The 12,976-nt window shown below is 33.2% G+C and overlaps 1 protein-coding gene across 2 annotated transcripts in view; it reads right to left on the reverse strand.

Annotated features, from left to right (window-relative positions):
* Positions 1-577: 577 nt before the first annotated feature.
* Positions 578-12,976, reverse strand: part of CALCRL (calcitonin receptor like receptor) — a 101,709-nt gene continuing 89,310 nt past the window's right edge. For both annotated transcript variants that reach the window (XM_015073962.3, XM_015073961.3), the window contains 3 exons: positions 9,662-9,880; positions 9,466-9,507; positions 578-3,742 (listed from right to left, as the gene is read on the reverse strand). In XM_015073962.3, coding sequence (XP_014929448.1) covers positions 3,527-3,742; positions 9,466-9,507; positions 9,662-9,880 — 477 coding nt within the window. In that variant the 3' untranslated portion in view covers positions 578-3,526. The remainder of the gene's footprint in view (positions 3,743-9,465; positions 9,508-9,661; positions 9,881-12,976) is intronic.

The raw sequence follows: 12,976 nt of genomic DNA on the forward strand, positions 1-12,976 counted from the left end.
GTAACTGATTATTGCCGTAAGAATAGAGCATCTATTTATAAATTCATTTCAACATATCTTATATTCTTCTATATACGTGATACTTGAATTTTTCCATGAATTGTGATATATTGTTCTGTCAATAATGAAAGAACTAACCAAAATCTGGGACACGTTTTCATTTTGTATTTGTGAGTCATGATTATTCCCCCTTTTAAAATTATCCCTAAATAGTTATTTTCCTTCTTTTTCTTTCCTCTGTTCAATACAAAACTACACAATGGAACATAATGGAGAAAGGAGAGAAATTCCTGTACATTTCCCTCTTTCTGGGCATCCTTTCCCTTCTTTCAGCCTAGAAAGGAATTTGAATACTTATTTAGAATTTTATTTCTTTAGAGTTTTCTAGCTTGAAAAACAAATTCACAATTTTTTTCAAATTCATAATATTTAAAAAATTGGTTTATAGGATGTTTTACTGGTTTATTGTAGATTTTAAAGAGGGCAAAAGAGATATAGTCATTGATTTTAGTAGTATTCCACTGACTGCTGTAAACAGATATGTGTATAAATTATTCAACACTTCAGTACACATGCGTGAACATCAACTTTAACTCATAACTTTAATATTTTCATACAATCAAAAAATAGAGATGTACATTAAGTAGACATAATATGACTTATTTTAATTGATCAAAATATCTTGTTTGTGACTTACAGATAAAAGAAGTGGTGGTTTCTATTAGCAGGTTAAAACCAAAAGACAATGAAGTTCACACTTAAAATTATTAAGCCAATAAATACAGCACTACACCTACCACTAATACTATGTACACACTGCGTTACATTTGAGCAAACACCAAATTCCAGAATGGATATTTTATGAATGAATTCACTGGAAAATAACTTTAGAAAATGAAAAAGGACAAACTAGAATTTTTTAATTAAAATCTGACTTACACAAGTACTTACAGAAAAGTAGCAGATCTGTATTCTGAAAGGTAGAAATTCCCCAAATTAGTGTTTAGCTGCCCCAAAAATTTGGCTTTAAAAAGTATTTATTTTATCTTTTCTTTATAAGTAAGATATAAAGGAGATCCTAGTTATCACTTCAGCTTTAGAGAAGTCTAATATTTGAAAATATTACTCATAAGAAAATATGGCTACAAAACTGAGTAATTATTGGATGCCTTCATCTAAAAACTGTGCACTAAACAATTGTGAGCCATAAAAGAAATCTGATCTAAATTTAATATGATAAAAAAAACAGAATAAAAGAAACACTGGAAAATGACAGTTAAATTTTACTGTAATGCTCATGGAGAATTTGACAGAATTTTCTACTGTCATTTATGGTTGAGACTTGACAGTTTGTCTGGAAGAATGTGGAAATATGTGAGCAGTATGAAGCAAAGGATTTGAATCTTTGAAGAATAAGTAGCTAAACAGTGAGTTTATTTAAAGGAATTTTTGTATTATTTAGACAGTGGCAAGTCTAGAACAGCCTGCATTCCTTCCTGTGACAGCTTGCTGTAAAATCCATAAATTTAGAAACAAACGACAAAATCTTTGCATGTGTACAGATGAATTATAAATATATTGACCAAGCCATTTAATCTCTTAGTTCTTACTAATTCAGATAATTTTCCTGGACAATTACAAATGACTTCGGAACTCACAATCTATCGACAGTTAAGAAAGAATCTATGATTACTCAGTCATTAGTTTAATCCATTTTAAGCAAATTGACACACTAGAAAAGCACATACACATAGTAACTTGTCCTCCTCAAATTGAATTTTACTAATTGAAGGCATTTTTGTTTTTCAGAAATTTCAGTGGAAAATAACATTAGGGGAACAACTGAATCCCATTTAAATGTCACTTTAATTCATTAGCAAGGCTTTCTTCCATCTTAATTTAATTACTCCCTAAATGTTCTGACAATTCTTCTTCACTGATGTATTCAAGTCTTTCACTGATTTCTGGTATCATATTATCATAGTAGCTCTAATAAAGCATTGTATATGATATATATGTATATATATTCTATTCCTCTAATTTTTTAAAAAGTCTGAACACTCCCAAAGCCATAAATGTTTATGCAGTAAGCATCAGAAAAGTAATATTTTTAATAGTGTGAAAACCATAAGAATGGCAGATTGGCATTTTTTACTATAGGAATCCATTAACGTTACTGGATTAGAATGCAAGTTCATCGTCAAAATAAAAGGAGAAATATGTCAGACATACCTATTATTAAGGTATGAAAGCATCACCTAAGCTAATATAATAAAACAATGGCTTGATTTTTTTAAATAAATATTTTATTACTTATCATAGATATTTCTGTTCTCTTGGTTCTCAAACAAACTTCTGATGCTGGCATCTGGTTGTCTTTAAAATATTTACCAAATATAGAATTCCAGACTCTATTTTATTATAAAATCAGCCCAGACACAGTATCAGATATTAACATGCATACATTGTTACATTATGTATTTGTTTTTTTTTTTAAACTTACCTAGGTTGTACACATTTGATTTCAGACTATAAAATAGAATAACAGAGTATTTACAAGCTTATTTTTCATAACAAATTTTTTTTACAAACTTCCAAGAAAATAAGAAATCCTTCACTGATCTCCTTCATGTAAAATAATTGCCAGTTTGTCTACACAGTAGAAATGGAAGGGGCAAAGTTTCTATTTACAGATACAGGGAAACTGATTCCCTCCCACTTGTGTAGTAAGATAGGAAAGTAGCTGACAAGGATGCTTTGTAATATCAACCAAGATATCCCCCTGATGATGCCAAAGTAGGATTGTATGTCTGACATACTATTCATCAAACCTCAAAAACAGATATGACATTGGATATAACTGTGATGTATCAGCCAATGAGTAGCCAATAGCAATTCTACTCTATTGCTTTTCTTGGGGAGAAGTGGTTAAGCCAACAGAAATAATGACCTCTTTATGCAGTCCATTTGAAAGGGTAAATACAAAAAGGGTTAGAATACCTACTTGGTTAAAAAAAAATCAACTGCACCAATGAATATGGGATGAAGATTTTTAAAACAAACAAGTGAAAAGTTAATTTTCCCTCTAAGTCTACAGGCCTCAGCTAGGCCTGTTTAGCCAACAAGAGTAGAATCACGCCCGATGCGTATATGAACTTTACAGTCTTGTTCACATGTGAATTCGTGGAGTGGTGTACTAGAGCTGGCACATACCAGCCTACAAGAGTTGACTGTCCTCCTCTTTTCCCAGTTTCACATTCAGTGATGTCAGATTGGTAGACCGAAATTAGCCCTGGTGGGAATACACCATAGAAACTGGAAAAACATTACAAATCAAGGGGTTTTTTCCCCTCCCAAAGGGCTAGTTGTTAAACATTTAACAATATACTACTGAATTGATGTGAGGCGTTTCTTTGTGGTATTCAAGAAATTCATTTTATACTGAAGTCTTCTGGTTGTAAAGTCATGGATCCAAGTCCTTGAGTTAGGAGTGACCCAGAATAGTTAAACAGTATTCCCTCTATTATCAATCATATAACTTTTCTGGTTTTAAGACAACATTTTCAATATCGTGGATGCTTTTTCCATTTAAGTGTTCACTGGGACAGTCATGACTGTATCCTGTACCATCACTGATTGTTGACACTGTGTAAGACGCACTGCGAAGAGCATCTGAATGGGAGAAGCTGTTTCCAAATTGGATTTTATATTGATTCCAATTTCTTTTCAGAATTGCTTGAACCTATCAATCAAAAAGAAACAGAAAGGACAAGAGCAATCCATTATCTGAAATAAAGATACTGTATTTAAAAGTACAATAGAATAATTTGTGTAAAACTTTAGAAAAACCAAAAGCATTGATGTTAATTCGTGAATAATATTGCTTTTTTTTTAAATTAAAACATTAAATTGGAAACATTAGGAAATTTACAGTTAGGAAATTCGTTGCCTTGCTCTTTATTTTAGATTCCCTCGATATTTTTTTCATGCCTTATCTTTGAAGCTTTAATAATGCATATGAATGTATTATGGTCAAACAAGTAGTTAATCCAGACCCCCTTTTGTAAGATTGTGTGTGTAACATTTACTTTTATATCAGTATCTTAAATAATAGATACTGAGAAGATAATTAGAGTATAAAAGAAGAGAGGAAGTATAAAAGAAAAAGAAGTTAGGGAAACAGGGAATATAAATCATCATCATCATCATTAACAGCAGCAGCAACTAGTTTTTACGGAGTGATTAACACATGCCAGGTATTGTGCTACATTCTGGAAAAAAAAGATCAGGGTTTTTGTCCTCCTGAGGCTTACTAGCCGGAGGGAAGAAAGCATTCAACAGGTAATGACAAATGAGATGAGCCTGTGAAAACGTTTAGGAATGATACCACTCCACTTTTTTTGTTTTTGGATCTCCCTCTGACTGGATGAATTTGATTTCAACTGGCTTCCTTCTCCTCTAAAGCTAGAGATCAGGACTTGTAGGCCATATATAGTGACCTAGGTTTGAATCGAATATGAGACACAAAGGTGATTTTCTTCATACTGAGTCAGTGAGTGGAAATGAGAATATTCAAATACATCTCCAGTTTGGCAACCTGGTTGTTTCCAGGTGTCTGATGATTGGGCACACTGGTGTGGGACTCTGCTCCTAGGTTATGAGTGTATTAGCCACATCCCTGTCACCTAATCCAGATCTGTCCAAAACATATGCATAGCTTTGAACTGTCTTCCCCACACTATCTACTGCTCTTTGACCCTTTGCTTCCTCACAGGGAATTTGAGCATCACTAAAAGCAACTTTCCAGTCATCCATGTACTAGAAACATACTAATGCAATAATTGTTTAACTTTCTGCTAATATATAAAATTCCCCAACTTTTCATTCACTGTAATCATGTGTAAAAATTAATATTAAACTTTAAAATAGGATGGCTTAGTTAAGTCTTCATTGTTTTATATAATAGATCAAGAAAACGTCTCCAAATTATGAACAATCTATTACTAATAGCTATTCCCAGGAGATCTTTTAATGAGAGAACTCAGTGGGATACTTCAAAGTCCTTTGAGTCTCCTGTTCTCTGTCACTTAAAATGGACATAAAGTTTTACTGTCTCACTTTATGTTTTAGCATGTAGAAAAACAGAAGACACAAATAGAAAGTCAAACCGTTTCTTTTTTTTTAGTTTTATTTATTTATTTGAGAGAGAAAGAGAGAGAGAGAGCATGAGCTGGGGGTGGGGGGTGCAGAGAGAGAGGGAGAGACTGAATCCTAAACAGGCTCAGCAGTGTCAGCACAAAACTTGATGTGAAGCTTGAACTCATGAACCATGAAAATCATGACCTGAGCCAAAAACAAGAATTGGCTGCTTAACTGACTGAGCCACCCAGGGACTCCCTAAAGTCAATGGGTTTCTTTAGTTAGAATTCCAAATGAGTTACTAAAATTTCGGGTAGCTCTATTGTAGAATTTAAAAATTATGTAATTAGAAATGCAATAAACTGGTTTTAAAAATTGTATTTTATGAAATTCACAACCTCAGGACTTTCCAGTTTATTTCTTTATATATATTCTTCAGGACTTTCAAGTTTATTTCTTTATATATATTAACTATGCCGGAATGGAATAATTTATATTCTTACACAAATAAAGAAATAAAAGCCTTTATGGGACAATGAATATATTTATCTTGCAAAAAAAATCATATTTTGTTTCCCTCATGGTTTAGTAATGTCTTTCTTAATTCTCCAAATAGCATATTTAAATTAAAGCAATTTAAAATAGGGGCACCTGGGTGGGTCAATATCTGTCACCTTTTGGTTAAGCATCCAACTTGTGGGTTTGAGATCTGTGTTGGGCTCTGTGCTAACACCTCAGAGCCTGGAGCCTGCTTATGATTCTTTGTCTCCCTCTCTCTCTGCCCCTGTCCTGCTTGCACTCTGTCTGTCTCTCAAAAATAAATAACACTTAAAAAATAAAGTAATTTTAAATAATATCTGCATACATAATGTCTTCAAGAGCATAAGCAAACAACAGATGAAAATGGTTTTAGAATGTGCCTTTTAAATATTCAAAGATTTACAACAAAAATGACGTTGGGCAGATTATCTAGATATTCCTGATGGGAATTGGTTTTGATCCTTATTTTATGCTAAATTCATTTCTCTTCCCTTTGCTACTAAATGATGGATTGACTGAATACCTTTCCTATATAGTTTCTGTTTGAAAGGAAATGGAATGTAGCTATATACAAAAGATTCTACATAAATGTTGGGAAGAAGTTGACAAGAAGAAATATCATAGCTGTGAATGTATAACTTTTTTAAAAATGAAAGCTTAAATTCCAACAGCCAAGATGCCTTTTGAAATATCTGTTTGCTCTTGAAATATCTGCTTTGATTACAATCATCACCCTATTTCTTCCTTGCAACTAAATCATCAGAAAAGCCATGAAAGGTCAATTTCCTGAACTGCGGGGACCATTTTACCTAAGTTAAAAAATGAACCTAATTAAAGACCTATGGGCCTTGTAGACATCCTTTTGTTTATATTATTCTCTATAAGGACTTAAGTTTTTCATCTGCTTCCTCTAATATATATCACATCTATTCAACAAAACATTAAAGTGACCACTCTTAGTACACTTTTAATGAAAAAATTATGATGGGAAGAGATAACAAGGAAAATTGACATTGGAAGGGAAGGCGTTAAAGATATGAAAATGTTTTTTATTGCCTTACACATGAGTATTATATAAATAGTAAATCCCACTGTTTAGAATATAACCTTACAACATTATATGCCCATTAGCGCTTCATAAGGAAGCTATAACTCCTTATCCTAAATCAATTAAAAAATATTTAATAGAGCTTCATATAAAAATGCTACCTAGTTTTCATTACAGAATGTAGGTTTGATTATTATCAATAAATCTTTTTGTTTACTTTATAAAAATACTCTCAGGTATTGTTCGATTTACTCCTGAGGCAAGGGAGGGCCCTTCTAATGACAAGAGCTCTAGTTTGTGCTAACAGTGCACATTTTATCTGAGTGGGCTAGAGATGAGATGAATGTGGCCTGATAATTTGTCAAGCCACCATTATTTAGTGAGAAATGCAAATAGGAATATTTTGGATAAAAAATACATAAAATTGTTACTTAAAAAAAAAGAAAGAAAAGAAAAAGATAAAGACTAAGCTCAAAGGAAGCTATTTGACCTCCCATGGAAAGCAAGAAGGAGATTTAAGCCGGAGCAAGTGATTTTAAGAAGTACATGACATAGTTGGAACAACACAAAATGAATTTGGCAGCTGTGTCTTTATGTTATGAGAGTGGGAAAAACTAAGAGGCAAAAGGACAAAAAAGGAGGGATTATAGTATTTCCTAAGATGAAAAATGAGTCATCCACAAATAGAGACTGCATCTTGAGAGATGAAGAAAAGGGGACAGATATTGGAGATGTTGTAAAGAACTGAAGGATTTGGCAACAACTAGGCTCAAAGATTTTGTATTATTGTAATTTTTTGCTGCCAAAATTTTCTCAATTTTAGGACATGGCAGAAGATCAAGGTCTCTGTCTCTTTTGCTTACACACAGAGAGTGCAACAAGATTGTTAGGCATTAGTTTAGATATTCCCTGAGCAACCTTTCCAAATAAAAAGGCCAATTTGAGATTGATTCCAAAATGATTAATGCTCCTACTTGTACATATATTTTTGAAAATAAATGACTTGAAAGATCTAATAAGGAATCTATAATGTACTGATAATCTGTTGAGGGTGGGGCATGGTGATAAAATTTTAGATTCCGAGCCTATACTAATCTTTGTGAGACTTGTGTAAGGAACTTGCTTTTTTTTTTTTTTTAACTCCTTTAGTAAAGTAGACACCAAGACTCCAGAAGGTTCAGAATATTGCCCAAATTATTACATCCAGGAACAAAGTAGCATCTTGGGGGTTTAAATGCATTGCTGTGTCTGTGCTTTTATTCTACATTGCTTCCTATCACAAAATATTCTACTAGTGATTATGTTTTGTACACTTAAAAATTACCCTTTAGAATAATATGTCATGTCTCTGCAGATGCAGAGGTGTATTGTTCATATTCCATGCATGTTCTTTGGCTTGTTGTCTATTTCTTTCTCATCTACCTTTAACTGTAAAATCCTATATTGGCAGCAAATAGGATTGTCTAATTCAGTTTATGCAGTCATAAATTTATAGAGGTACATAATCAATGCTATTTGAATTATATTATCAAAACAAATGATTTCTCTATTTTTCCTAATTTCATATTCTATCTATGCTTCTCATCTACTTCAGAAAGAGTCACCATTGTCTACTATATAGCAGAAGCATCATGGAAGCACCACCTAAAGATATGAAATATAGCCTCCCATGTTTGACAGTTCTACACTCCAATATAAATAATTAAGTGAAATAAAAATTTTTAAAAATCAATTTGATAAAATCAAACATGAAATTTCATTATTTGCTGAGAAAGAAATAAATTCTTATTAAGCAAAGAAAACCAATATTTTATAGATTTTCATGACATGTACATGATTTCCAATGTTGATTTATTTGTAGGAATAGTTCTCATAAAGTTATACCAACTGGTTGACATATTTCCCATCTGAAGCTTTGTGATAAGCTTCACAGTTACCAAGTATTTGAGTCTCACTCGGTGGCTCTCTAGATTTCTAATTTTGCTGAGTTTTCCAATCCTCTAACAGATTAAAACTTGTCCGGTAGATTAAAAACAGATAAAGAGCTAAATCAATATAGCTCAAACCACTGAGCCATAACACTATTCATATGCATAAGAAATATGGTACCAGTTTGTAAAACACCTGAAACTTTCCACTTAGGGAAGCCTAGGATAAAAATGTTGAAATATCCAAGAGCATGTTGCCATGTTACAAATTAAAGCATTCTCTTCTCCGAAGTTTTCTAACTTACTGCATGTCCTCCCTGTATAACTGAGAGTTTAATTTTTTTTCAAATCTTTTTGTAACCACCAGAAAACTATTTTCAAAGACCACATTGTGAGCTAGGCAAAACAAAAAAAGAGAGAAAGGGGGGAAATGAAAATGAGTCAAATCTATTTCATATTACAGTGTATGTTTTATGAGGGTGTGGATTGCCTAGCACTGGACCTAGGACAAAGGCCAGACTTAAAAAGGATTCGTTCAAATGGTAGGTGAAAGACTAGATAAATCAAAGTAAATGATAGACTCTTTTAAAGTGAGGCTGATTTTGCCCCACTCTTGAACTCCAGTATGACCCAAGCTTTTGGGTAGAAGAGTTACATCCATGAAAAGAGATCCTGTGGTTCTTTTTCCTGATCAAAATGGAATTTGAAGTAGTTGTTCCTAGGGAATGTGTGATTCTCTCTCTGTCTTTTTAAGGAAAAGATACATTGCAGATATAAAATGGTAAAAGGAATAAAAACAATCACGCATACCTCTCCATTAAAGAAGCAGAAAATTGTAGAAACCAAAAGACCCTGAAAAAGAAAAATAGAATTTTCTGACTCCAGATGGAAAAGATACATTATTTGTCACCAACTTGCTATGTACACAGTTAAGACTAAAACCAAAGCCACATGCAATTTAATACCGAATTTCACAAGCTGCCTTCCTGATTCAAGAGCACCATACCTGATAATGCATAAGGATGTGCATGATGTAATCATATATCTCCTCTGCAATCCTTCCTTCAGGTCTCCACGGAAGCAGCACAAATTCAATGCCAAGTAATGGCACCAGGATAAGTGTAGCTCTGACAGCTTTCATGTAGAGATTGGATTCCGCTTGGTGAGTAACTTTTAACTTGGTGATGAGAACACGTACAATGTTTAATAGAAAAAAAAGATTCACCTAAAAAAATAAAATGACATCATGAAAATTATTTCATATTTAATATTAAGAAGCATTTTTGAAGGATCCTTGAATTTATAAATCTTAGATTCTTTTATTTATTTTTTTAATGTTTATTTTGGAGAGAGAGACAGAGACAAAGTGCAAGCAGGGGAGAGGCAAAGAGAGAGGGAGACAACAAAATCTGCAGACGCTAGGCTCTAAGCTGTCAGCACAGAACCTGACGTTGGGCTTGAACTCATAAACCGTGAGATCATGACCTGAGACCAAGTCAGATGCTTAACTGACTGAGCCACCCAGGAGCCCCAATCTTAGATTATTTTCAACGTACAAGAATATGTTCTACTACAGAGAATATATGTCCAATATATTAACTTGTATTTTTACAATTGTGATTTATTAACTTAACAAGTACATCAACTTTAATGGACCTAGGCTTTAGAAAAATAAAATTACGGCAGAATTAGTGTAGAACACCTTCAGTTAAGAAATATATGAGTGTTTTTATCAATTCATTTTCTTATGTAATTTTTTAAAAGTTCACTGTGGTCCAAAAACTAAATCTTTTCAACATTTTCAGCTCAAAGGAAAGAATTGTTTATGACAAATGCTAATTTTTTAAAGTGTCTCTTCTGTATCACTATCCATACTGGAACTTTCCAAATACATATTCTACCATAAAATAACCATTTTCATCTTTTTGGTTCCTTCTTCCTGTGTTTCTTTTTGTAGCAATAATCCTCATAACTCCCCAGTATAGTATTGTAAGCTTCTTTATCATTCTGAGGAGGCTGGTCACACACTAAATCAGCTGATGTTCAACCCAGATAATCCTAGAGATAAAATAATTTTGGCATCCCACAGGGACTTTTGTTAATTTCTTTCTGTAATTACATATTTGCTGTGTGTTAACAACTTTCCCCAAGACAAAACATTCTTTTTGAAAGGGAGACATAAAACATCAAAATATAGCATGGATAACTAAGTTACTCAGGCAATGGACAGAGTTCTACTTTAATATATCTCTCTCTTTTGCTCTCTCTCTCTCACTCAGGTTGAATACCACTTTCTTATCTTCATTTAAGTCAAAATCTTTTACACTTGACTATTTTTCTCTGTGCCCATATTTATGCCTTCCATAGGATTAATGGCATTAACTCCAGAAGAGCCTCTCAGGACTCTTATGCTATTATGCTATGTTCTCTTTCCTTTTTCTTCACCCTGACTTCTAGTATCTGTGCTTTAATAATCTAAAACTTTTAAGCTACATACATACATACTTTATGCCTGCATACTTTAATAAATTGGAATAGTAATTATAGCATCTCATTTATTACAGAAAACAGTGAACAAATGCTTTTGCTGATTTAAGGCATGTGTTATGAAAATAACTGGGCATAAAAATATCCTACTACTATTCTTAGAGAATCTAATGGAACATATGCTCCAAAGATATACAGCTCACTACAATCCTGATGGAAACACGTCTATGAAAAGTAACATGAGTTATAGACACAGGAATATCTCTGCTAAAGACAAAAGCAGAATAAGCCATTTCAACAGGTGTAAGAAGGAAACATGACAAATCAACACATCAGCTGTTATTCCACCCTTCTTATTATATTCCCTTCCTAAATACTCATTGCTGTTTAAAAGTGTTGATTAAATGGAAATCACTACCAGTCCGTAGAAGAAAATATAATAATGCCCTTTATCTGCTTATAAATTTAGAATATAAAATATTTTATAATCCTTACAGAGAAAATCATAAATTATAAAATCAGTAGAAATGCTGCAATTTAGGTGTCCATTAAATGAAAATTTCTGACTGCAAACTGCTTCTCCAAAATGGCAAATCTAATTTAAAATGTGAAACGGGAAACTAGAAAGTCTCCCTACTTTATTTTCTGCAAATACTGCCATTTATTTTGAATAAGAATAGAACAAGAATTTTACATTTCAGACGAACCAGGTCTAAATCTCATGTATCTTAGCGCAAAACTAGTTAAGGTAAAGAAAAGAAACTTGTTTTTACTCCAATATGCATAAAGATCACATAGCTGGTAGGCACAACAGGACATTTTCATATCACGGTACCACCCTGGGAAACAGGGTGCATCAGCACTGTAGCTGTTGGAGGATTCCTACAAGCCATTCCGATAGTAGAACAGCCAGCAATCACTTAACTATGTACTGAACGGACTTAAATATCTCTCACTAAACACAAATTAAATGTATCCCCTCTCAGCTTCCCTTTGGCAGGATCTCAAAAGTGCTGTAGCCACTTGAATTCCACCCAGCTCAAGGGGAAATGAGACAGGGGAAGTCTGAGTGGAAAGAAACCGATTGAGGTTGAAATATTTTATTTATAAAAAATGTACTTAAGCATGTGACCATATAAACAATTGCTAAGTCCCCTCCCAAGACCTTGGAATTGGCCAGAACCAGTGAGGAGCCCTCGAAATTAAACAGACAGAACAATTTATCCTGGTAGAAAAATAGGCTCCTGCTGTTTTGGTAAGCCAAGAAAATGGAAAAAAGTTTTATGCAAATAATGTGGATTTTCACTTCCTTTCCTACAGAGTAGATGGGTTATATTTCTATGTGATATTCTACCCTAGCTGTACCATCTACTCTTCCCTCCCAAAACGGATGTGGAGAGGCTTTTCTAAGGATTTTGTTAGTTACGATTACATTTTTCATTTGCTAAGGTTCCTTTACTTATTTCCTGAACCTCTCTGATTTAAGCATTTGAATTAATACCCCTTTGCAGAATAGTCAGATCTCTTGTAATAAATTTTGCCTTATGTTCTGTAACCTCCTGGGTGGCCCCAAAACGTGTCTTATTTCTTCTAACTCTCCTCAGAACAGAATGAGAGTATTATGTAGAAGTTACAAGAAACTTTTTAAAGCATTTTCTTTGGACAGTTTTTTGTTTTGTTTTTTTGTTTGTACTTTTTTTTTTTTTTTTGTATTGTAAGCACTGGGTTAGCAGGATGCATCTCATATAATTCTTACAATAACCTGAGGTATCCATTCTTATTATTCCCTAATCATGGAAGAGACAACAAATGCACTGAGAGGTTAAATACAAAA

This window comes from Acinonyx jubatus, chromosome C1 (assembly GCF_027475565.1).
Source record: "Acinonyx jubatus isolate Ajub_Pintada_27869175 chromosome C1, VMU_Ajub_asm_v1.0, whole genome shotgun sequence".
Classification (NCBI taxonomy): domain Eukaryota; kingdom Metazoa; phylum Chordata; class Mammalia; order Carnivora; family Felidae; genus Acinonyx; species Acinonyx jubatus.